General features: G+C 59.2%; 3 protein-coding genes across 4 annotated transcripts in view; 1 reads left to right on the top strand and 2 right to left on the bottom strand.

Annotated features, from left to right (window-relative positions):
- The window catches only part of RAB20 (RAB20, member RAS oncogene family), a 33,172-nt gene extending 24,122 nt beyond the window's left edge, over positions 1-9,050 (top strand). Inside the window, exon 2 of one of the 2 annotated variants that reach the window (XM_070380743.1) lies at positions 8,068-9,050. In XM_070380743.1, coding sequence (XP_070236844.1) covers positions 8,068-8,591 — 524 coding nt within the window. In that variant the 3' untranslated portion in view covers positions 8,592-9,050. The remainder of the gene's footprint in view (positions 1-8,067) is intronic. The other variant, XM_005904641.3, reaches the window with a different exon arrangement.
- Positions 3,794-6,749, bottom strand: LOC138990277 (uncharacterized). The gene is made up of 4 exons (XM_070380871.1): positions 6,686-6,749; positions 6,088-6,359; positions 5,902-6,016; positions 3,794-4,839 (listed from the first exon to the last, which is right to left on the bottom strand). The coding sequence occupies exons 1-4, from the start codon at positions 6,747-6,749 to the stop codon at positions 4,127-4,129; spliced, it is 1,164 nt and encodes a 387-aa protein (XP_070236972.1). The 3' UTR covers positions 3,794-4,126.
- Positions 9,051-17,006: 7,956 nt separating the features above from the next.
- COL4A2 (collagen type IV alpha 2 chain) overlaps positions 17,007-23,600 on the bottom strand; it is a 159,603-nt gene continuing 153,009 nt past the window's right edge. Inside the window, exons 41-48 of the mRNA XM_070380741.1 lie at positions 23,309-23,425; positions 22,454-22,615; positions 22,234-22,332; positions 21,900-22,046; positions 21,675-21,791; positions 20,342-20,533; positions 19,571-19,857; positions 17,007-18,052 (exon numbers count right to left, since the gene is read on the bottom strand). Coding sequence (XP_070236842.1) covers positions 17,795-18,052; positions 19,571-19,857; positions 20,342-20,533; positions 21,675-21,791; positions 21,900-22,046; positions 22,234-22,332; positions 22,454-22,615; positions 23,309-23,425 — 1,379 coding nt within the window. The 3' untranslated portion in view covers positions 17,007-17,794. The remainder of the gene's footprint in view (positions 18,053-19,570; positions 19,858-20,341; positions 20,534-21,674; positions 21,792-21,899; positions 22,047-22,233; positions 22,333-22,453; positions 22,616-23,308; positions 23,426-23,600) is intronic.

The raw sequence follows: 23,600 nt of genomic DNA on the forward strand, positions 1-23,600 counted from the left end.
GACCACCTGCTGGAGAGGGCACGGCAGCTCCGTGAGCGCTGCTCTGTCCTGAAGCCGGGGCGGGGGTGCCCCAGGACGGGTGGGGCGGGAGACCCTCTCCCTCTGTTGACCTGACTTAGGAGAAGCAGCCGGGCCTGTGAGGAGGACGGAGCAGGAGCCTAAGGCAGGTCGTGTCACAGCGATCCTTGAGGTCGCTGAAGAGTCTCTCGGCCACGTCCCCTTCCTGCGGGCCCAGCCGCCAGTTTGGCTGCGAGGCTTGACCTCTGGCCGCTCTGGTGCCGGGTACGGGAGGGCACCAGGGTGCTGACCACGCAGGACGGGCCGGTGGGGTGGTCTCTGCTCGGGGAGGGCCCTGGAGAGGAAGGGGAGACGGTCCTGTCCACTTCAGGGCCTGGCCTCACGAGCGGCCATGTTCCCACGGGGACACCTTGCAGAGAAGCATGTGTCAGTGAGGCTTCGCCAGAGACACAGAACCAAGAGGATACATGGATACACATCCTCCTGAGAGAGAGACAGACACGGAGAGAGACAGACACAGAGAGAGACAGACACGGAGAGAGACAGACACGGAGAGAGACAGACAGACATGGAGAGACAGACACGGAGAGAGACAGACAGACACAGGGAGATAGACACAGAGAGACAGACATGGAGAGAGACAGAGAGAGACAGACACGGAGAAAGACAGATGGACAGGGAGAGAGACAGACATGGAGAGAGAGACAGATATGGAGAGAGACAGACACAGAGAGACAGACATGGAGAAAGACAGACGGACAGGGAGAGAGACAGACATGGAGAGAGACACAGAGAGAGACGGATGGACATGGGGAGACAGACATGGAGAGAGACAGACAGACACAGAGAGACAGACACGGAGAAAGACAGACGGACAGGGAGGGAGACAGACATGGAGAGAGAGACAGATATGGAGAGAGACAGACACAGAGAGACAGACACGGAGAAAGACAGACGGACAGGGAGGGAGACAGACATGGAGAGAGACAGATACGGAGAGAGACAGACACGGAGAGACAGACACGCAGAGAGGCAGAGATGGGTTCAATCGGGAGGGGGAGAGTAGCTGGCCCGGGAGTGTGTGGTTGGCGGTCTGAACTGCGTGGGGTGGGCTGGCAGGCAGGAGACCCGCGGGAGAGGGTTGCTGCTGCATCTCGAGTCCCAAACTGGAAGCAGCTTTGGGCAGCAAGGTTGGAAACTCAGGCACAACGTCTTATGACTCAGCTTGTTGTCTGGGGGCGGAGCTCCTTTTTCTCCAGGAAATCTCAGTCTTTGCTCTTAAAGCCCTTCAACTGATGGGACAAGGCCCACCTACATCATGGGGTATTCAGCTTTATTAAGTCGGTTGATTGCCGACGTTGATCACATTCAAAAGAACCCACCTGGCAACAGCCAGACGCAGGTCAGACCACATGACTGGGCACCACTCCCTGGCCGTGTCAGCACGTAAGGTTAAGCATCACTCCCAGCAGCTCAGTGGCGGACACTCACCCTCATGCACTGGAGCCACCCTAACCCTCGTGCACTGGAGCCTCGGGTGGAGGGTGGACTCTCAGCTGAAGTGGCTTTGCACACATAGGGAGGGACAGCGTGCCCAGCGCTGGGCCCACACAGAGCTGGCCTCCTTTGTCACCCTGGGAAGGCGCCGGACCCTGCACGAAAGAGCTGTAAGCATCTGTTCTTTGTGGCCACGCCTGGGGGCAGCCATTTCCTCGGGCCAGTTTTGCACCAGGCTCGCTGTCAGTGTAGACACAGACACGCAGACGGAATGTTCTGGATCTCGCCTGTGATGGTAACCTGTCTTCAAAACTCACCACGCTGTGCACAGCTAAACTAAAGTCGTCCTTCAGGTGGTTTGTTTACAGTGATGCGGGGGACCTGGGAAACTTTGGAGAAGGGTTTTATTTCACATTTTACACTCATCTTGGACAGGAAGCGCATCACGGCTCACCCTGGTCTGAGCCTCTCCGGGCTGCACTGGGTCATCTCAGAGACGGCCCTGGGGTGTCTCTGTGCCCCTAGCTCCGGCTCTGTGGTTCTGTTTTTATCTTCATGTTGCCACATCAGTGTTTCTGTGTGTTTCCAGAGTTCCTCTTTCTTTCAGTGTCTGCCCTTAGATTTCCGGATAGACTTCGCTCTTCAGCTGACCTGGGAAAAGGGTCATTTACCCCGAGTGACCGCCTCTTCTCTCCCCCTTCTGCTCACTTCCAGCTGCACATCACGTCCTCCAGGGGAGCTGTTAAAGGTGCAGGATACCCGTGCCCCAGATCCTGGTTCCTGTGCTCCAGGGTCGGGGAGTCTGAACGCCAGTATTTTTTAAAAGCTGCTCCCCCTCCCCCATGATTACAGTATGCAGCCAGTATTGCGAGATGGTTTCTGTTATTTAAAACTGTGTGGCCAAAAGGACATGCCCCTCGGGCTGAAGTGCTGGTCGGCGCCTGGCAGGAGGTGACGTCACCTGCAGCATCAAAGAGATGGAACCTGGATGTGGATCCTCACTGCCCGGCGGCCAGCAGGTGGTGTGGCCGCTGACCTCTGTCCTCCTGCCTGGAGCTGGTTTTCAGCTCTAGTGGCACAGTGGGCGGGAGTCACATGACCAAGCGCCCCGGGAATGGGGGAGAAGGTCATCCTCCAAGAGCACGCCTTGTTTGAATACAGAGGATGTAGGAGGATGCAGGAGACTTCTTCCCACCCCTGTCTCCAGCTCCAAGGGAGACTGCCCTCAGGGCCACGTGGGTTCGCCAAGCCTGGCAGCCTGAGCCTCGGCTGCGTTGGTGAAGCAGCTAGCTGGTGACTTTTCTCACTGGGCCCTCAGGGCTGGTGCAGGGTGAGCCCGGTGTCCTAACATCCCCAGAAATGGACCATGAAGAAGAGGAAGGTTCCAGATTGCCTGGAGCTTCCACTCTGGAGCCGGGGCTCAGGGACCTGGCTTGGGGAAAGTGAGAGAGATACCTTCTCAGAATCCGAGCATTCGGGGAGGACCCTGTGAGCATCCCAGTTCAAGCCCATCACACAGATGGGGAAGTCATCGCTCCGAGGGGTCCAGGAGCTGACATTACAGCAGTCCAGACGCGGGGCCTGACTTCCGGCTCAGCACACACTCATCGACTCCTGGGAAACTTGCTGCAGAGCCTCGGGTTCAGATACACCCAGAGCTGACTGCAGACGGCCGTGTCTCACCACCTCCCCACGTGGTCCTCACTGCCTCCGTGATGCGAGGAACGCCAGGCTCCTGCTTGGACGCAGTTCGGGACCGAGTTCAGAGCCCCTGTCCCCTGTCGGACTGGCTGGTCTTAGTATGGGCACTATGCTCGTTGGAAAGTGGGCTAAAGGCTCTGGGTTAGATCCAAAGCAAGATTTGAGAATTTCAAACCTGAAAACTGCACACTCGTAAATTCTTTAGCTGGGGTCACGGCATTCAGCTCGTTTGTGTTGGTTGATGGGTAGATGGGAGATCCAGGGTTTGATCAGCCATCTCACCTGCCTCTTTCCAGGCTGGCATCCGGGATGCTTTAGGTCCCACTCAGCTAAGTATTTTGCTTTCTCTTTTGGTATTATTACTATTTACTTTTTGTTTTTTTTTTAAAGGGCAAACCAGACAGTTTTATCTGGAAAGGAAAGCTATTTTAGGCCTTGGGCATTAACAGTCGCCTTGTTGTCCTCGGAGAAGACCACGTAACAGACGGCGAAGCTGGCGTGCCCGCCCACCACCCTCCTGTGAAATCTAGCGGGTGGGGGCTGACGCGTTCTTTGCCGCTCACCGTCTGAGGTTAGTGTGTGCGAGAGGAAAGGTCCCGGCCCAGTGGTAACGGTGGGGCAGCGATTCTTCTTTTCTTTTCTTTTTGACTAAAGCCTGCTGCTGCCGGTTTGGGGAGATGCCTCGGTTGTCGTCTCCCAGGGGGTTCACGAAGGGGGCGGGGGTGCTGTTTCGTGTCTGCCTGGAGGCACAGAGGGCAGTTTGACCTGAAATTTGCAATTAAGTTGTTAGGCAGAGGGCCGACCCGCTGTCTCTGCAGGAGGAGGGGACGTGGGGAGCACCCGGGGTGGCGGGCTGCCCTTCCTGGCGGCAGGAGTCTGGCGGCTGTGGACTCTCTCTGTCTTCAGCATCTCAGGGGCTCACAGGACGCGTGCCTCCACCTCCTGCCAGACCTGCCCGGGTTTCCCCCTCTCCAGCTCGCCTCCCTGGCAGATCGCTTGGGGAACGCTTGGGGTTTTGTTGGAGAAGCGGGTCCCTGGCTTGGGGTCCCTCTCTGAGCGACGGAGGTGACTGGTCGGGCAAAGCCCCTGAGACCCTTCTCCCGAACGTGGTGCCCTTCTCTGCGGGCTGTTCTATCCAGGGCTGGCCACTCTCCAGGGCTGGCCACTCGGGCAGGAGACTGTCCCCCGAGGAGGCTGGCTGCCGTCTGTGACGGGGTGGGACCATCTCAGAATGACTGGGGTGGAGCTCGTTTGTGTTTCTTGGCCACTTGGCTGGAAGCTGACTTGTTGGCAGAGGCCGCTGTGTTTGGCACACACACGTGTGTGGAGGTGTCATGCCTGCAACCCACGCTCCAGAGACCCTGAGCCAAGGGCTCTTCCTTTCCTTTGTACCAAGATTTCCCTTGTGTCCGAGTGGCGCCTGCCCACGACCTTTCCTCTGAATACTGTATTTAAACACGTGCAGTAAAGTACCGAGTTTGGCCAGAAAGCAGGTTAATAGCCGTTGAGACGTTGGGCTGACGGTAAACCTACAGAACTGTAGTGAGGCTCGAAAGCGGCTGTGGTTGTCGGCGGTGAAGCGCAGGGGTCGCTTCCTGCTGTCGCTTCTGCTTGGCCTGCAGTCTGAGGAGTGGAGGGAATGCCAGCTCTCGGTTAGAGGATGCTGGGAACAGATATTCCATCTCTCCCGGTTCAAGGTCACGGACTCCCGTGCTCTGCCCCACTGTGGTCAGCGGGGGCCTCTGGACCCTGGACTAGAACCCGAGACCATAAAGAGCCTGGCCGGGGGCTGCTGGTGGGACGGACTGGGGGCTTGGTGCTCCGCCCAATGGGGGAGCCCTGGGTGGGTTGAGGGGCGGGGGGTCAGGTGCAGGATGCCGGGGGTGAAGCGCTGGTGTCCCCTGGGGAGCATGCACGCAGACGGCCGAGCTGTGTGGGCACAAGGTCGGGACAGGGGGTCGTCCACTCTCTGCCGTCGCTGACGGGGCGTCTTCTCATCCGCGTCCTGTGCGAGGGCGGATGATCCCACCCTGACCCGCCCTCCCCGGAGCTTTGCCTGCCATCCACCTCCCCCACGTGCCCTGTCCTTCTGGGAGGAAATGGAGGGGGGTGTCTGGTGGGCGCAGAGAGGCTGGGATGCTTTGGGGGGTGGGGGGACGGAGCTTGGAAGATCGGGGAGGAGTGACTGCCTGGGGGCCGCCGGTCTCTGGCCGGCCTGGGTCAGCGCTGGCTGAGTCCAGTACTGCAGTGTTCAAAGTGAACTTTGACCCGAGAGGTTCACATCCACCTGAGACCTGCTGGGGGCAGGAGCGGGATGGGCAGGGTCAGGCGGCGTTGGGGCTGCCGCACCCCACATACCCCAGGGAGGAATGAAGGCAGACTCCAGGCCCCACTCCTGCGGAGGTCAGAGTCCAGCTCGGGGCAGGCGTGTCAGGGTGTTCTGAAGGACGGTGAGCCCCGCAGACACCAGGGAGTGTGGGCAAGCTGTCCAGGGGCCTCTCCTGGCTCCTCTGTGGGGGCTGGACACGCCCAGAGAGGTCTCCCTGTTACAGAGTCCACCCTCCTGCTGCTTGCCGTGTGACAGGCCAGTAAATCGAGGGATGGTTTGTTGGGGCCAGGAGTAGCCCCTCTGCTCGGACAGCCAGCAGACCGAGAATGTGGTCGACTAGCGTCCCCAAGACCCACCTTGCCCGAGTTGGAATCCAGTTTCTTCTACAAGGGCAGGGGCCGGGCTGGTTGCTGCCAGCTTCTTGGTGCTGGGGTCCCTGGTTCTGGCCGTTGTCTGCAAGTCTGGTGCCACCTCCAACAAGACAATCATTATTTTTCTGTTCTGCAACCTTTTATCTCAAGATGAATGGAAATGAGTTATACCTTCAAAGGCCAGAGCCGGGAGAATGCGTATTCCAGCGTATTCCAGGCGGCAGGCAGCGTTCTTTTACAGAAGGTGCTGAGCCAGCGTGACTTAGCGCGGGTCACGGCACCAGGGTTGGTGCTACAGGAACAGGCCCAGTGCACCGAGTCCGGCTTGCTCGTCCTGCTCCGCACGCAGGCCCGGGGGCGGGGGTCTCTCTCCGCCTGTGCAGGGGGGCCCGGGACGCCTTCCGGAGGGGCCCCTCCTGCATTTAGGGGCTGCCCTTCGTGCCCTCAGTGAGCCATCTGGCCCTTCTGAACGAGGAAGAAGGGGAACGGGGTTGGGGGGTGGTGTTTGGGAAAACCCGGGGACGAACGCGGTCCCACGTGGACGCTGGAGACCCCGGTGTGAGGGGCGCTGTCTTGCCGCGTGTGTGGTGGGCCTCTCGCATCCAGGGCTTCTGGCGATCTGACCTGAAAGAATGAAGGGAGACAAGTGGGGCGGAATCTCAGTTCTTTGGGGCTTTGACGCATCGGGGTTTCGGGTCTCCCCCGCCCCCTCCCTGCTCTGCCCTCCTCTCCCCCTTCATCTGGCCTCACCCCCTCACTTTCCCCTCACCCCTCTCCCGCTGTGTCTGCAGTTCGGAGTAAAGGTGGGAGCTGAGATGGGGGCAGGGTGTCATCTTGGCCTCTGACACGAATGAGGCTCCACCACCCAGCAAATCAGACCACGCTGTTACGAAACCAAGAAATCTTACAGAAGAAAATGCCGTGCTTTCCCTTTTTCTAAACAAACGGCGGGGGGGGGGGGTTGTGGCTTCACGTGTGCAGAGGTTTAATCGCCCTGAGTGTCATTGTGGAAACGGGTGTCTGTCAGCCACATAACCGAGGCCTCCACTCGGGGTTGTGCGGAATGCGCCAGGGCTCAGGGGGAACCCAGGCCAGGACAGGAAGGGGACCTGGAAGGGAGCTAGGGACCCCCTGGAAAGTCACAGCAGAAGCCCTCGGGGGTGCCCACCCTCCCCAGAGGACCAGAGAGGAGGGCTGCCCAGGGGAGAGCCATGCTGTGTTCTGGCTGTGACTGCCCAGCTCAGAAAACACCCTGAAAACTGAAAAGGCAAAGAGAACCTCAGACTGGGTGAGGCTCTCAGTGGGCACAGCCGGGGCTGGGCTCCTGGGGTCCGGCACTGTGTCCTGGCGTCTGGTCCTCCTGGAACTTCTGTCCCCCTCGGGCGCTGCCCCCGAGAATCCTGCGGCCCTGATGGGTGCCCGTGGGCAGGGGAGCGAGGGAGAGGAGGTGTGAGGGGCTGGGACCTCTCCCCCTGCTGCCACCGCCCACTCGGGGCAGGGGGGACACAGGTTTCAGGGCGGGCCTGCCTGCGGTGGGGAGACATGCCTGCCTGCTTTGCGTGTGGTGTGCACAGGAGCAGCCAGCTTGGCTTGAAAGCTGAGTTGCTCTCTTTTCCCTACAGGAGAGTGCGTTTCCTTAGTGTGTAGGTTCTGAGCTCCTCCTCTGGGAGGCCTGCAGCCTGGGGCGGTGGTCTCAGAGGCAGGGCAGGGCCTGGGGCTCTGGGAGCTGGGTGAGCCCCCGGGGTTGGAGTGGGGGCGGGCCAGGGAGGCAGACGGCCCCGCAGGGAGGGAGTCCCGACCCTGTCATCCAGAAGCCAGACCCTGGTGGGAGCGTTTCAGCTAAGCACCCTGGAGTAAGCTGCAGGAATAGGGAGCCCGCCGCCGCCCATGAGGAGGACAGCAGGGCGCGGGTGTCCCCCTTGTTTTGTGGGCTCACTGCGGTGCGTGGACGTGATTGTGCAGGAACTGCTGGCATGGTGACCATGCCGTCACCCCGTCTCTGCACAGCAGGGTCTCCATCTGGTTCAGCTGCAGCCGCACCGACACTTGGGGTCACGATTCCATCCGTGGTCCCTCCCGGGGGTCCCTCGTGCATGGTCGGGGGCGCCTCCAGACAGGAGAGATAACCAGCCGCTTCCTCTCCCCTCGCAGGGCGGGAGCAGTTCCACGGCCTGGGCTCCATGTACTGCCGGGGGGCGGCTGCAGTCATCCTCACCTACGACGTGAACCACGCCCAGAGCCTGCTGGAGCTGGAGAACCGGTTCCTGGGCCTGACGGACACGGCCAGTGCCGACTGCCTGTTCGCTGTCGTGGGCAACAAGGTGGACTTGAGCGAGGAGGCGCCCGGCGAGGGTGGCCAGGGAGGAGGACGTGATCCCGGGCAGGCGGGCGGGGGCAGCGGCGGCTCCAAGCAGGTGCAACTGGAGGACGCGATGGCCTTTTACAAGAAGATCCTCAAGTACAAGATGCTGGACGAGAAGGACGTGCCGGCCGCTGAGCAGATGTGTTTCGAGACAAGCGCCAAGACTGGCAAGAATGTGGACCTGCTGTTCGAAACCGTGTTCGACATGGTGGTGCCCGTGATCCTGCGGCAGAGGGCCCAGGCCCCACCGCAGACCGTGGACATCGCCAGCGCCCCGCCGCCCGCACGGACCAGATCCGGGTGCTGCTCCTGACGCGCCCGGGCCCGATCCCGGGGATCCGGGTGGGCTGAGGAGCCAAGCGGTGTCACTCTGTAGGACTGCACGTGGAGGAGGACCTGGGAGGAAGTGCCAGCCAGTCCCCAAGACAAGGGCTGTGTGACGCGACCCCCACGTCCATCGCTGCCCCGGGAGGTGGGCAGCAGATGGATCGTCCGGAGGAGCCACCTGCAGAGCCGGGCTCCCGGAGATCGTCGTCCCCTCGCTGCCCCGTCCTGACACCTGGACCCTGTCTCCGCACCTGCGTGATTCTCCAGGGTTCCTCTTCACTGTGATTTACCTTTGATCTAGCCATTTGGTACTTGTCTCTTGATGCCTCGTAATGATTCTTGACAAATGTTAATTTATATAAAATCAGGAATCGCTGTTTTTGTATTGTTTGCAGCATTGTGAGCCACTTTATTATTAAAAATTATTTAAGAAGAACCTGGGTTTGGACCTTATTTGTGCCCCCTCGTGGGCTTTAATGTCTGTCACACGGACTTGCAGTTTCTCACGTGGACTGTGGGTGAAGCATGACCTCACACTTCTGCAGCATCCCAGACCAAATTCTTACCCCAGGTCTTCACTGGGCTTTTCAGTAAAGAATCTGCCTGCCAATGCAGGATGGCCCAGATTTGATCCCTGGGTGGGGAAGATCCCCTGGAGGAGAAAATGGCAGCCCACTCCAGGATTCTTGCCTGGAGAATCCCATGGACAGAAGAGCCTGGCGAGGTACAGGCCATGGGGTCACAGAGAGTCAGACACGACTTGTGACCAAACAACAATGGGTCCTCATTGCCTCTGCAGCTGACCTGCGCTTCCCCAGGCCGGTGTCCAGGAGGGCAGCTGACCTGCGCTTCCCCAGGCAGGTGTCCAGGAGGGTAGCTGACCCCCACTTCCCCAGGCGGGTGTCGGGAGGCACCGACACAAGACCCCTCTACTCACTCAGGAGTCGCCGTATCCATGATTTTTCTTCTCCTTCACTAAAAAAAAAAAAAATCAATACACTGTCACTCATTTCAAACTTAGTACTCAAACCACCTTGGGAAAGGTAAATTGTCCGCTTACACATATTTTCTCCCTCTGTTCAGATCGTAGGACTAAGAGCCATGGAGACTGCCCTCTTGGCCAGATAAGCCGCACCCATTGTTATAAATAAAGTTTTATTGGCACTCAGCCTGTTTGTTTTATATGCTCTCAGAGGCTACAAGGACCAAGCTGAGAATTTTCAGCAGAGATTCTGTCTACCACGAGCCCACAGGAGTCGCTCTCCAGCCCCTAACAGAAAATGTTTGCCCATCCCTCTGTTTAATGCCTTGTTATCTAACAGAAATATAACACAGATCACATATGTAATTCTAAATGATTTAGTAGCCATATCAAAAATTGAAAAGAAACAATTCCAGTAATATATTTTAGCCCAGTAGATGCAAAATAGTATGATTTCAACATATGACCCAATACTAAAGTTACTCTGGTGGCTCAGATGGTAAAGAATCTGCAATGCAGGAGATGTGGGTTTGATCCCTGGGTTGGGAAGATCCCCTGGAGAAGGGCATGGCCACCCACTCCAGTACTCTGGCCTGGAGAGTCCCAGGGACAGAGGAGCCTGGTGGGCTACGGTCCACGGGGTTGCAAAGAGTCGGAGTGACTGAGCAACTAAACACAGCACAGGGCTCCTTGCTGGGGCTGCTTGGGTGATGGCTGTGTGAGCTTAGGACACGTCTCTCTTTTTGCTGCATGAAATCCTTACAAATTCCAGATATTTAGATTGGCTCATATGCCTAGTTGTCTTAAAGACACAAGTTCCAATAATAGAAGCAAAACTGAAGGCTCTGTGTCTGCTGACCTCTGTGCAGGTTGCCTGGGCAGTTGCTGAATCTGAAACCACCTTTCCAGGGGCGATGGGTGGTCAGCTTTGTTCTTAGGAGATGCCAGGAGAGGGAGGCTGTGAGAACACAGCTTTTGTTTTCTTGTGGAAGTGAAAGTGTTAGTCACTCAGTTGTGTCCGGCTCTTTGCAACCCCGTGGACTGTAGTCCACAAGGTTCCTCTGTCCATGGGATTTCTCAGGCAAGAATCCTGGAGTGGGTTGCCATTTCTTTCTCCAGGGGATCTTCCTGACCCAGAGATTGAACCCAAGTTTCCTGCATCGCATGCAGACTCTTTACAACATCTGAGAACTGTAGCCCATTCCAAAGAGAAAAGGGGTCAATTCGGTTACTTTTCACTGACGTAGATTAGTTTCCCATTTAGTGGGTGAAAGGTGTATTTATTTTTCCATAAAGTGTGTCTCTGATAAGGAGAGCTCTGGGAGACCCCGGAGCCCATCATGCAGACTGTGGAGGGGAGCGTCCTGTGAAGTCACTTCTGTCTCTGAGGTCAGGGTGGCTGAGTTCTCATGGCCCTTTCCTCCTGCACTGTCTCGCTCTGAGCATCCCTGGCTCGTGCCCTTGAATGACCCCTGTCCCAGAGGATGGCCCAGGATGGCACCTTCTCCATCAACAGCGTGTGAGCCTTGCACCCTCATGGCAGCCCTGAAGAGTAGGCTGCGCTCTGGGCTCCGTCCCAGGGGGACCCCGGGTGCCGGCCTGGGCTCTCACCAGGGAGACTGTCCCGGGGTCTGAGCTCACGCACGGGCTTCTGGCCGTGACCTCTCGGGGACCAGTTCCTGACCAAGAGGTTTCAGCTCCTCTAGTGAGCCAGCTGGTGGAAAAGGAGGAGGTCCTCAGCTGGGACCCCGAATGTTCCTTCCTTTCTTCCCTTGTTCAGATGCAGATGCTCTGGGGCTGGGAGGCTGTGGACAGCCCTGGGTTTCCCTTCTGAGCTTTCCCTCAAGTGTCCCCGGAAACCTCCTTCTTAATGGCAGCTCCAGGTCGGGTTTTTCCTAGGGGCCTTGAGGCGTCCTTCATGGGAAGCTTCAGTTCAGTTCAGTTCATTCGCTCAGTCGTGTCTGACTCTTTGAGGCCCCATGGAGTGCAGCATGCCAGGCCTCCCTGTCCATCACCAACGCCTGGAGTTTACTCAAACTCATGTCTATTGAGTCAGTGATGCCATCCAACCATCTCATCCTCTCTTGTCCCCTTCTCCTCCCGCCTTCAATCTTTCCCAGCATCAGAGTCTTTTCCAATGAGTCAGCTCTTCGCATCAGGTGGCCAAAGTATTGGAGTTTCAGCTTCAACATCGGTCCCTCCAATGAATATTCAGGACTGATTTCCTTTAGGATGGACTGGTTGGACCTCCTTGCAGTCCAAGGGACTCTCAAGAGTCTTCTCCAACACCACAGTTCAGAAGCATCAATTCTTCAGCACTCAGCTTCTGTATAGTTCAACTCTCACATCCAAACATGACCACTGGAAAAACTATAGCTTTGACTAGAGAATGCTTATGTTGTAATCTGGGCTTCCCAGGTGGGCCTAGTGGTAAAGAACCTGCCTACCAATGCAGGAGACATAAGAGACTCGGGTTCGATCCCTGGGTTGGGAAGACCCCCTGGAGGAGGGCATGCAACCCACTCCAGTATTCTTGCCTGGAGAATCTCATGGACAGAGGAGCCTGGTGGGCTACAGTCCATAGGGCCGCCAGGAGTTGGACATGACTGCGCTGACTTAGCACACATGCACACTCGCATGTTGTAATCTGGGTGCTGGAAACATGGGTCTCCCTTTTCACAGGCTGTGAGGCTGGGATCTTACGAGAGCACTTTGGTCATTTCTGAACCTGCCCTCCTGGTGGAATCGGCGCTGCCTGCTGTTCTGGGAACCCTTCCCGCAGACGTCCGGCAGCTCTGCCTCCAGCGAGGTCTCTCTCTGGCTGAGGTGAGCGGGGCTCAGAGCCCGTGATGCCATGGGCAGTGCATCGGAGATGGTCCTGTCCTCCAGAGGGAAGGGGCTGCACTGACCTGTGCTTCCCGTGAGCTCCGCTGGTCCTGCACATGCAGAGCACCTGTGCTGATGACCACGAATGTCCACGACACCCACGAGTCACCGAGGGAGGCAGGCGCTGGGGAGCAGGACCCTGTGTGGGAGCCAGGGTGGCCTCTCCAGGGCTGCGGTACAGGATCCGCTCCAGCTGCGGTGGTTCTTTCCTTCCTGTAACTGGGCGGGGGGGTGGCCCTTCTCTCCATCCCCCCGCCCGCCCCTATTAGATCAAACCCGCTCCCTTGGGGCTTGCTCCCATCTTTCCCACTTCTCCAAGATGGACCCTTTAGCCTGCCCTGTCAGAACTGGGCAGGGCAGCTGGGTCTGCTCTGGGGGCTCTGGGGTCCCGTCCTCCCTTGCTGCATCCTAGAGAAAGGTCTACCTTGTGCATTTGCAGGACCTTCTTCCTCCAATGGACTGACCTTGAACTCACTGGCCCTCACCGGGGAGTACGATCTGGAAGACACCTAGTGTGGGGGTGTGAGGACCCAGGCCCAGTGTAAGGACGGGTGTTTCTGGGGCCAGAGCCCCAGGCGGCTGGAGAGGGAGGCCCCCACCGAGCCCAAGTCCAGCGCCTTCCCGGAGCCGCCTTCCTTCTGGAGGATGGCGTGGCTGTGTAGGCTTCTAAAGGGCAGTCACCCACTACCCAAGAGGAGGAGTGCCCCTCATTTTACCCCCATCTGGTTCTGTCCATTGGCAGAGTCGCGGGGGCCCAGAGGGAGTGCCCTGGGTGCTCATCTCACAGGCCCAAGGCTGCCAGCGTCCCGGGGAGGAGAGCTGGGCGGGCCCCGGGCCGCCGTCATCTCGGGCCACCCTGCGGTGTGTCTCTAGGGACCCCGGCCTCCTCCTCCTGGGTGTCACTGGCTTGTTCCTCCCTGTGTACTGGGGGCTCCTCATTGGGGGCGAGGTCCTCCGGTGGGGAGGGAGGTGTGGGGAGCCCTGAGCAGAGTCCTCATAATCTGAGTGCAGGAATTCCTCCCCAGGAGCCTGCAGGTAGAAGGCAGAGGGGAGTCTTCCGACGTCTGCAATAAGGGAGGTCAGCTCCAGGCGAGCGTGTGGGTCTCCGTCTTGGAAAAGCTGGATCCTGCCCAGTGGCCTCTGGGAAGTGGCTGTGATTTTAAGGCTGTTTTACGCACCCACAGGCTCCCATTCTGCCTCCACCCCGGAGGCCCTTGGCTCCTGAACTTGGCTGTGGAAGGAGGCAGGGCCTCTGTGAGCCAGTCTGCACTCAGCCAGGCCCCCAGGGTCAATGTGCAGGCGGGGAGGCACTGGGGCCCCTGGGATGTACCTCCCCGCTGCAGTCACCCTGAGCCACCTGGGCCCTGTGTTGGGACTCCATTAACAGCGGTGATCTGGGGACACGGGCTCGGGGTGGAGTACTGCCCCTAGTTGGGCTGTGTCCCCTCATCCTTGGTGGTGCACCCATGAGGTGGAACCTCCTTAGCTGTAAAATGGAGCGAGAATCACAGCTCATGGAGGGTGGCAGGTGGGGCTGCCCCCGGGAGGGCCCTGAGCTTGACGTGCTCGGCAGGGAGGATGAGTGACCGTCCCCGAAGGTGACTGTCGACTGGGAGGACCGTCGACTGGGAGGACCGTCGACTGGGATCGCTGTCGACTGGGAGGACTGGCTGAAGAGCCTTGTTTTCCTTTTTTCACTACTATAAAAACAAGCTGGATTCACCCAAGAACACAGTTGCTTCACGAAGCTTTGCCTTTGTGCTTCGACTGTGGCCTTTAAAGTTTTGTTTTTAGTGGCTGTGAGTGATGATAGGGGAGTATGGGAACCGGAAAAGGTGCTTTCTCTTCTGAGGGACATGTGTGCGTGTGCACGTGGTGTGTGTAGGCACACGTGTGTATATGCATGTGTGATGCGTGTGCACACACATGCACACCAGTACGTGTGCCTTCAGTGAACACCCAGCAGCAGTGGGAGCTGAGGTCAGACACAGGCGGGACCCACGAGCCCTGCTGTCTGATCCGGAGACCACACGGTCTGGAAGTCACGGGGTGCCCGCAATGGCCGTTCCTGCTGGGTGGTGCCTGGAGGGTGGTCCCTGCGCCCTCCTTCCCTAACCATGAGGCTGGAGTGGAGGCTGAGGTCGCGGCTGCATCGGTGGGACCACAGTGAGGGGGGCCGGGGCGGGCCCTCGTCTCCAAAGTCATCACGTCCGCATCCTCCCCTCCCCATGGCTTAGTGCCTGCAGCCTGCTGTCCCTCTTTGTAAGAACCGCCACGGCCCCTTCTGGGAGTGGCTGCCTGGAGTGGGGCCAGGTCCAGTGTGGCCTGAGCCGGGGTGTCCCTGGGTGCAGGTGGAACAGTGCTCTGTGCCCACGTCACCCCCCAGCGGCTGCGGGAACCTGTCCGTGTGGCTCTGGGGCTGTGGGGGCTCCGTGTCCCTGAACTTACAGCCTGCGGACGGTTTGCTCGGGCTCGCCCTGCCGTCTCACCGTCCTCCTGAAGCTCAACGTCACCCTTTCCGTGCGTGTCAGGAATTTATGTGCAGAGCAGTTCTAGCTCGTCCCCCACACAGCCTAATTTTGATAACTCGTCTCCATGGGAATGTCTTTAAAACCCCCCAGTGACGGGGAGTCTCCACCCCCTTCCTCCTGAAGCCGGGCCATGACACCAGACTCACACGAGGTGTGCACACCGGCTCTCTGCGGGCCCCTCCACCACAGGAATGGGTTTTATGCTCAGGACGCCACCGTGGCCCGCGGTGTCTGGGTGTCAGCTCTCCCGAGGGCCCCCCGACCCCGAGCGCAGACCTGCTCCAGCGTCCTCCTGACTGGCTCTTCTCGGGCAGCGGGAGCAGCAGCAATCATCCCGGGCTCAGCCTGGCTCTTGGTGCCCCTCCAACCGGCCAGGGTGTGTCCGGAGGCATCTTGTGCGGTTTCACGTGAGGCTAGGCGCCGTCTGTGGTGGGGGTGAAAGCAGCCAAGTTACGAGGCGTCAGGAGGCAGTGACTCTGACCTCAGGGCGCCCACGCTCGGCAAAGTGGGGACACTGTTGGCCACTCAAGGACCCTTAGGTTCTGGCTGGTGGTTGTTCTTAGCCCTGAGAAACTAGACCCGAGAAGTCGCACGCAGCATACATGGGCCTGTGAAGGGCAGCTTGAAGTTTCAAGTTGCAGAAGCTTGGCTGTTTGACTTCAGACCAGGAATCTTCACCCATGACCGTGACTTGTGCCGGATCCTGGGGTCATGTACACAAACAGAGGTGGATTATCTGTATTTGATTTATATTTTCTGTTTACATTTGGCGTCCAGTTATGTACTGAGACCTTGATCTTGGTCTTCCCGCCTTATGTGTTTTAGGTGTGAAGTCCGGGACTTTGTGGTGTTTAATGCTGGGCACCTAATGCCCTGGGAACCACACAGAGGCAAAGCTAAGCCATATGAGAGCACGGGTGTGAAACTTGAAAATAGTGAAACAGTATAGAATCTAAAGAATCTTTCATTCAATTAAAAGGAGAGGCTAGACCAAATTGAGCAGAAATTTTCAGGACTGTGGCAAGCGTCATGACCACCCTGCGATCTTGGGGACTGGGGTCTGGCAAGAGCAGTTGCCCCCCCAGCCTCCTGTGTGGGCATCTTTCAGGCCCCGGCCTCGGCCTCTAAGGGCTCAGCTGCCCACTATAACTGTTGCTATGGAAACCAGCTGTGCCCAGGTGGAGCCTACCGTAGCTCCCATCACCTTCACCTGGTCTCTGCCACCTCCCCTGGGGTGCTCAGAGCCCGCTCTACACTCCTGAACCTGTAACCCAGCCTGGCCCCCGGGGGCAAGAGCTGGAGGCGGAAAATGTGCCTTGCCCATCGGTGGTCCTTGTGTGGCCTTCCTCAGTGTGGGGGGCTGTGCGGCAGGGCTGAGCTCTGTACTGAGGCAGCCTCCTTCCGCCAGGCACCAGCCCCCCTCCCCGCCCCCCGCCCGGAGTCCCGTCCTCCCTTAACCTCCCTGGCACACAGTCCTTGGCTCAGGCGGCGCCGGGGAAGGCAGGCCAGCCCGGGGCTGATCCCATTTAAATAACACCGTCAAGTGAAATGCTTACTTTGTGACTATACAAATTGTTCTCAAAGGAGGTCTAAGGTGAGACTGAGTTCTGAAGGGTAAAAAGACTCTGTGAGCTGGATGCCCAGGCGTCAGCCAGGTTCTGGAGAAACTGAAGCCAGAAATGGGTCTTGGAGATTTGATTTATGGGATTTGATTTGGGACGTTATGCCAGGGCGGGTTGAATGACTTTGGAAGTATGTTTAGAGGTATCTCCCTCCTAACCCCTGTGACTGCAGGTTGAGAGTGTTTTCTGTGAACATCACCACATTGTAAACACAAATACAGTTCCCTGAGAAACCAATGAGGATACCACAGGCTTCGGTTCAGTCTGCTGAAATCTGGAAAAATAGCAGCGCAGTGTGGAGCTGGGCCGGGATGCAGGGTTTGGGGTTCAGTGCAAATGTCCTGCCCTAAGAACTTGAGAAAGGCAGGCAGGCAACAACGTGGGGTATAAAAATGTTGAAAAGTAACTTTTATTCTGGTTTGGTTACAGAGGAGGCAGTAGTCAGAGGGGTACAGTTCAGCGCACAGAATGGGGGGGGGCGGTGGATCTTCAGGCCAGCCCGGGGCGGCGGGGGCGTCTCTGCCGTCTCGCCGCGGATGGCGCGAAGGTCTGGAAGGACGTGGTGGGAAGCGCGACGGCCGGGGCGCCAACAGCAGCGGCTTTTCGGACACGAGGAGGCGCAGTCGGCCCTCCTGGGGGACGAGGAGCCTTCACGTCACCGGCACTTTTGAGAGGACAGTGCGGCATCCTGGGGGCTCAGAGAGCGGGGCCTGGCCCACCCCCCGGGCCCCGCGGGCTGAGCTGCCTCATCCGTCCACACCCCCCTTAAGTGAGTTCAGAAAGTGGGTTAACAGCGGTGGCTGAGAGCGCGGTGAGTACACGGGTGCGTAGCAGGACGTCAGCGACGCCGAGCGCGAGCAGTCCCGGACGGCCTGAGCGGGAGGTGAACGGCCTCCCGTGCTGGGGGACACGGTGTCCTGCAGACCTGGGGGGAGCAGGCAGCGCCTGCGGGGGGCAAGGGCCTATCTTGTCCAAGTGCTGGTGCTGAATTCCTTTGGTAACCTTTTTCTCTTTTTGGTTTGTTTTTTAAAGGAAAAAAAAAATGCAGTCAATTTAGGGGTCGGCGTCTTGAGGTAATAAGTTAAGAATAAGCACCAAAGTGGCCCCGGACTGCACGTGGCCTGGGGAAGGGGCGTGTCCGGCGGGCGTGTCTGGCCGGCGCCTGCGCTCACAGGTTCTTCATGCACACCTGGCAGCGGCTGATGTGCGTGCGGATGAGGCCGGCCTTGAGTGTGTCGGCAGAGGGCGTGCCCTGGAAGCTCTGCTCCGGGATGGTGGTCAGCCAGAAGCTGTACTTGTTCGCGTAGTAGTGGCACGTGCCGCGGGCCCCGTTGCACTCAATGAACGGCGTGGCGCGGAAGTCCTCCAGGCAGCTGCCAGGGGACACCAGCGACTGGCCACCTCCTTCGTCACCGGCGGCCGTGTGCTGCGCGGGGGGAGCGGGCGGAAGAGATGCCAACACGTTAGCTTGTTTTTTTTTTTTTCTTCCAAGGAAAAATAAAACAAGGTCCTACTGTACAGCACAGGGAACTTTGTACAATATTCTGTGATAAACCATCGTGGAAAATAATGTGTATGTATGTATGTATGTGTGATTGATGCTTTCCAACTGTGGCGCTGGAGAAGCCTCTTGAGAGCCTCTTGGACTGCAAGGAGATCAAACCAGTCCATCCTAAAGGAGATCAACCCTGAATATTCATTGGAAGGACTGATGCTGAAGCTGGAGCTCCAATCCTTTGGCCACCTGATGCGAAGAGCCTACACATTGGAAAAGACCCTGATGCTGGGAAAGATTGAGGGCAAGAGGAGAAGGGGACAACAGAGGATGAGATGGTTGGATGGCATCACCAACTCAATGAACATGAGTTTGAGTAAGCTCCGGGGGATGATGAAGGACAGGAGAAGCCTGATCCTATGCGAACTGGTGGACAGGCTCTTCTTTCCATGGGATTCTCCAGGCAACAGCACTGGAATGAGTTACCACTTCCTTCTCCATGGGATTTTCCCAACCCAGGGATTGACCTGGCGTCTCTTATGTCTCCTGCGTTGCTGGTGGATCTTGACCACCAGCGCCCGTGTGCTTCTCCCTTCTCCTCTGACGTGGCTCAAGATGTAATGCTCGTAAGAGCAGGGCTGTCTGACCTTCAGGATACAGTGCAAGCATTTCCATGACAAAGATGCTCCTTTTTCATTTCACGGTGGGAGTTAAAACATAGAGGGTCCAGCCCTTCCTCCTCTGTGACCCAGGGGCAAACGGGGCTGCTCCGTCTGTCCCCAGGTCCCCCGACAGGAGGAGCCCCTTAAGGTAGAACGTTGCCTGTCCCTGCACAGAACCTAGTGATCCTGTTGCTTCAAATTACTGCAGCAGTAATCCCTTAAAAATGTTAAAAAAAATCAACTCTTGTTTACCTTTTCCTTCCTTTCCTAGATTCCAGGGTTTTTTCCCTATTGTTTTGACAAGATGAGCAAACACTGCATTATATATATATATATAATGTGATTGACATAGTTTATGAAACATTTAACATGTTGGGTATCCTGTCAATACAATGGGAGTTACAACAGTCATAATAAATACAAACGCAACACAAGACCCAGCCTCCCCTCTGGACTTTACTTTCTCTCTGTGATAGTGGTAAGTAAACAGGCAAATTGTAAGGAATGCTGTCAAGATAGCCAAATCGTCCTCATTAGGGTTGTAAAAAGGCCTGGTGGCAAACTTCTGTGTCCCACCCAGATTCGGGCAGCCCCAGGCCAAACACGGCTGGATTAGCAAAGCGCAGGCTGCATTCCCGCTCTCACAAAGGACCAGGTGCCTTTGCGCACTGCCCAACCTGAACAACCGCCCTGATCAGTCTTAAAAACGGCCACAGGTGGCAGGGGAGAGGACCTCGATTTCCACCCGGGTCCGTGCTCCGAGTCACAGCAGGTGCACAGCACGTACCATGAGGAAGGAGTATCCGATCCACAAGCTGCGCCACCCGGCCGGGCAGTGGGGGATGGAGACATCCTGGCTGTGGACTGCGATGGCGACGGCCGGGGCCTCGCACACAGAGCAGCGGCTGATGTAGGGCCGGATGTCCTCCTCGGCCACGGGCATCATGGGCAGCGGGGCGGTGGTGGACAGCCAGTAGGACTTGTCGTTACGGCTGGCATAGTAGCAGACGTCCCCGGGGTTGCAGTACAGGAAGGGCATGGTGCTGAACCGTGCCAGGCAGGAGCCCGCCAGCCCTGTGGAGGGAGGTGGCTGAGTGTGCGCGGAGGAGGGGCCCCGGGTGCCTGGCCCGCTCAGGGCCCTGCCATGCCCCGGCCACCGGCCACCGGAGGGAGGCGGCTGAGTGTGTGAGGAGGCGGGGTCCCGGGTGCCCCGCCCACTCAGGGCCCGGCCACGCCCCGGCCACCCGAGGGAGGTGGCTGAGTGTGAGGGGGCGGGGTCCCGGGTGCCCCGCCCACTCAGGGCCCGGCCACGCCCCGGCCACCCGAAGAGCTCAGCGTGCACGAGGCGGGGCAGGGGGCAAGCTCTGGCTCTCCGATCCCTTGGGGGCCTCCACTGGCGCTTCCCCCCTGCCCTTACAGAGGGCCCCGGACACAGGGCAGTGCCCCGTCCCGACCCCGGGTTTGGAGCATCCGGGTGCCTTCCGGGGACTCAGGAAGTAACTGGCCGCTGGGTCCTGCCACCCGCGGTGGGGCTGGCCGGCTGGCGGGCGGTACCTACCCAGGTCCTGGTTGTGGGCCTTCTCCTGGCCCTCGAAGTAGAGCAGACTGTACCCGCTCCAGAGCTTGTTCATGCCCACGGGGCACATGGGCTCCTTGTCGGTCTGGCTGTGCTTCACCAGGAGGTACCCGATGCTGATGCTTCGGCCGGGCATGCCGGGCAGGCCGGGGCTTCCGGGGCGGCCCGGCTCCCCTGGGCGAGACAGAGAGGCCGCCTTGCAGCTGCTGCACGGACCGCAGCCCACGTGCTGGCGGCGCACACGGCGACATTCACGTCCCCAAGGCTGGGGTCAGTGGCTCTGCCCTTGGGGGCCGAGAGCCTCCTGGCGAGGACTTACCCTCACTTAGTCCCCCCCGCCCCGTTCAGGAACGTGGAATGGCTATCATGAAGGGGCTGGATGGGGGGCCGTGGACTCAGAGGCCCCTGAGCTGACCCCCGGGCACCTCCTTCCGAGGGAACTGCAGCGTCTGCCACTGTGCAGGGGCCCAGGGGCACTGCGGTCCAGCCCTGCCCGCCTCCTCTATGCCAGGCTGCAGGCTCCCTGCTGGACCTTCGGGGAGCGGCCGTTCCTGGGTTAGAAACCCGACTCCCCATGTGTCCACCCAGGGCCCCAATTCTGCCCCTGATACCGCAGAACGGCCGATCCGCCTCCAGCTGGTGACCCTGTCTCTTTCACGGGGCAGCCCCTCGCCCCTCACCCCCTCCCCAGCCCCCACTATGCGTGTCTCAGGTGGTGTCTCCCCCGCGCGTCACAGGCTCTCCTGCTCGAGCGGCGTGATGTGGACACTTGCTGGGGTCTGGGTGTGACCATGCAGCCTATCTCTACCGTGCACAGCACTCACGTCACTGGCTCAAACCAAGTGCAGGTGAATTACAACAACTCCCAGGACTTTTTTTTTTTTTTTGCATGAATGGCTATTACTTCTGGCCTATCCCATCCTGCATGCATGCAGATAATTTTTAGAAGTCGACGATAAAAGGCTTCACAGTGGTGCCTATAATGGGATCGGTCACTTGTAGTTCATTGTCCTCAGCTTTTGCGAGCTCAGGAATCCTGTCTCTCAGAGCACGTCGCCCGCTTCCTTCTCTGAGCCACCTCCTGATGTCTCATGGGGAGGAAGGAGGCCAGCCTGTGCCAGGGACCCTGTGCCACATGCTCTGCCAGGGGCAGGGGTCACGGGGTGGGTCCTGATAACCCGGGAGCCGGACTCGGGGGCAGCCCCTCAGCGCTGCTCATCTCGGGGCTCGTCCGACCCCTCCCTGAGCTCCGCGGTCCACCTGTCAGCCCCACGGCGGAGCTGAGGCACCTCCCTGCCCCCTGCCCATCACTCACCTTCGAAGCCCACCGGTCCCTGCAGCCCCACGGGCCCCTGGTCTCCACGGAATCCCGGAATGGCCGACACGCCGCCTCGTCCCTGGGGCCCAGCCTTGCCCTGCACCCCACGGAAACCTGCAGGGCCGCGGGTACACAGGTGAGTGCCCCCGGCAGGGACGGGCAGAAACAGAGCAGGCAGGGCCCCCCCAGCCCCCGCCCAGCGCCCCCTGGCTGGGCTCCCACCTGGTTCTCCGGGGGGGCCCTGTGGCCCCATCTCCCCCTGAGCCCCTGGGGGGCCTCTCCTGCCCTGTGGACCCACTGGGCCCCGCTCGATCGCAATCCTCTGGGGGATTCCTGTGATGCCTGGAGTCCCCACAGCACCGGGAGCACCTGGAAGGGGGAAGAAAGGCCAGGTGAGGCCTGAGAACCGCTGCTCGGGTCTTGACTCGGGCGTGGACCCCCTCTCCAGCCTCCCGGAGCCGCCTCGCTCTGCAGAGACAGCCCCTCCAGCATCCCTGCTCACCCCACGCCCCGGCACGCCCCGTGACCTCGAGGTGTCCCCGCGAGACCCACTCACCCGGGAGTCCTCGGTCTCCTTTGGGTCCCTTGGGGCCTCGGTCGCCCGGGCTCCCGGTGGGGCCTATGTTGCCCATGAATCCTGGCTCCCCTTTGGGCCCTTCAGGACAAGCAGGGCGTTGAGGACATGCGGGCCTGGTGCAGGGGGGTCTCCAGCCATCTCTGACCAGTGTCCCCGAGAGAAGCCCTCCCTCCTCCTGGGACACCACCCATGTTACAACCTTTTTCTCCTGGGAGCCCGAACACGCCAGGCCGGCCCTGGGGCCCGGGGTCGCCAATCCATCCTTTGGTCCCGGGGCTTCCGGGGGTTCCTGGACTCCCCTCATCGCCTTTGCTTCCGGGGAGAGCTGCAGGCCCGGGCGGCCCCGGGGGCCCTCGATAACCTGCCAGCGTCAGTCCGGAGAGAGGCGAGTGAGCACGCAAAGTCACCCCTGGGGGGTGGGCTTTGGCAAGTGTGTAACCCTGGGAGGCTAGCTTTGCTTTTTATTGTGCTGAAATATGCTAACATAAGTCTACCATTTTAACCACCTTGGAGTGCGCCCGTTCAGAGGCCTGCAGTCCACTCACCTCATCCTGCAGACGTCACCACCATCCTTCCCTGGACGCGCTCACGCGCTCATCTTCCAGCTGAAGCTCTGTCCTCACTGAACACTCCCCTCTCCGCTCCGCTCCCCAGCCCTGGCCCCTGGCATCCACGTTCTGACGCTATAACTTGATTCCTCTGTGCTCAGTCATGTCTGACTTTGCAACCCCATGGTCTCTAGCCCACCAGGCTCCTCCATCCATGGGATTCTCCAGGCAGGAATACTGGAGTGGGTTGCCATTTCCTGCTCCAGGAATCTTCCCGACCCAGGGATCCAACCTGCGTCTCCACATTGACAGGCGGGTTCCCTACCACTGCTTCACCTGGGAAAGCCCATCGATTCCTCTAGGGAACCCTCCCGGGCCCTCCTTCCCTCCTGGCCTGTCTCCCTCAGAATCACGTCCTCAAGGGGGAATCAGGGGCGTCCCCTGCCTGCAGTGACCAGGCTTCTGTGTCCAGAGGTTCCAGCCCACAGGGTGTGAGCCCCGCTCACCTTCCAGGCCGAATATCCCGGGCGCGCCAATGTCCCCTGGTGACCCAGAGATGTTGGAGAGAGGGGTGATGCCTGGAAAGCCCTGAAGTCCAGGACTCCCGATTGGGCCTCGCTCCCCTGGGAGGGAAATGGAAGTTAATCAGCACCAGCTCTCCATCCTGGGTTACCCCTTCTCCATACCCTAGCCCGCCCAGGAGCAGAGCCGCTGCGGAGAGGTGCCCACAGCGGGCTCTTGCCCACACACCCGCCAGCCCTCTCCCACTGCCCATGGGGCCTGTGGCCCTGCCTCTGC

The sequence above is a fragment of the Bos mutus genome, chromosome 12 (genome assembly GCF_027580195.1).
Source record: "Bos mutus isolate GX-2022 chromosome 12, NWIPB_WYAK_1.1, whole genome shotgun sequence".
NCBI classification, from domain to species: Eukaryota; Metazoa; Chordata; class Mammalia; order Artiodactyla; family Bovidae; genus Bos; species Bos mutus.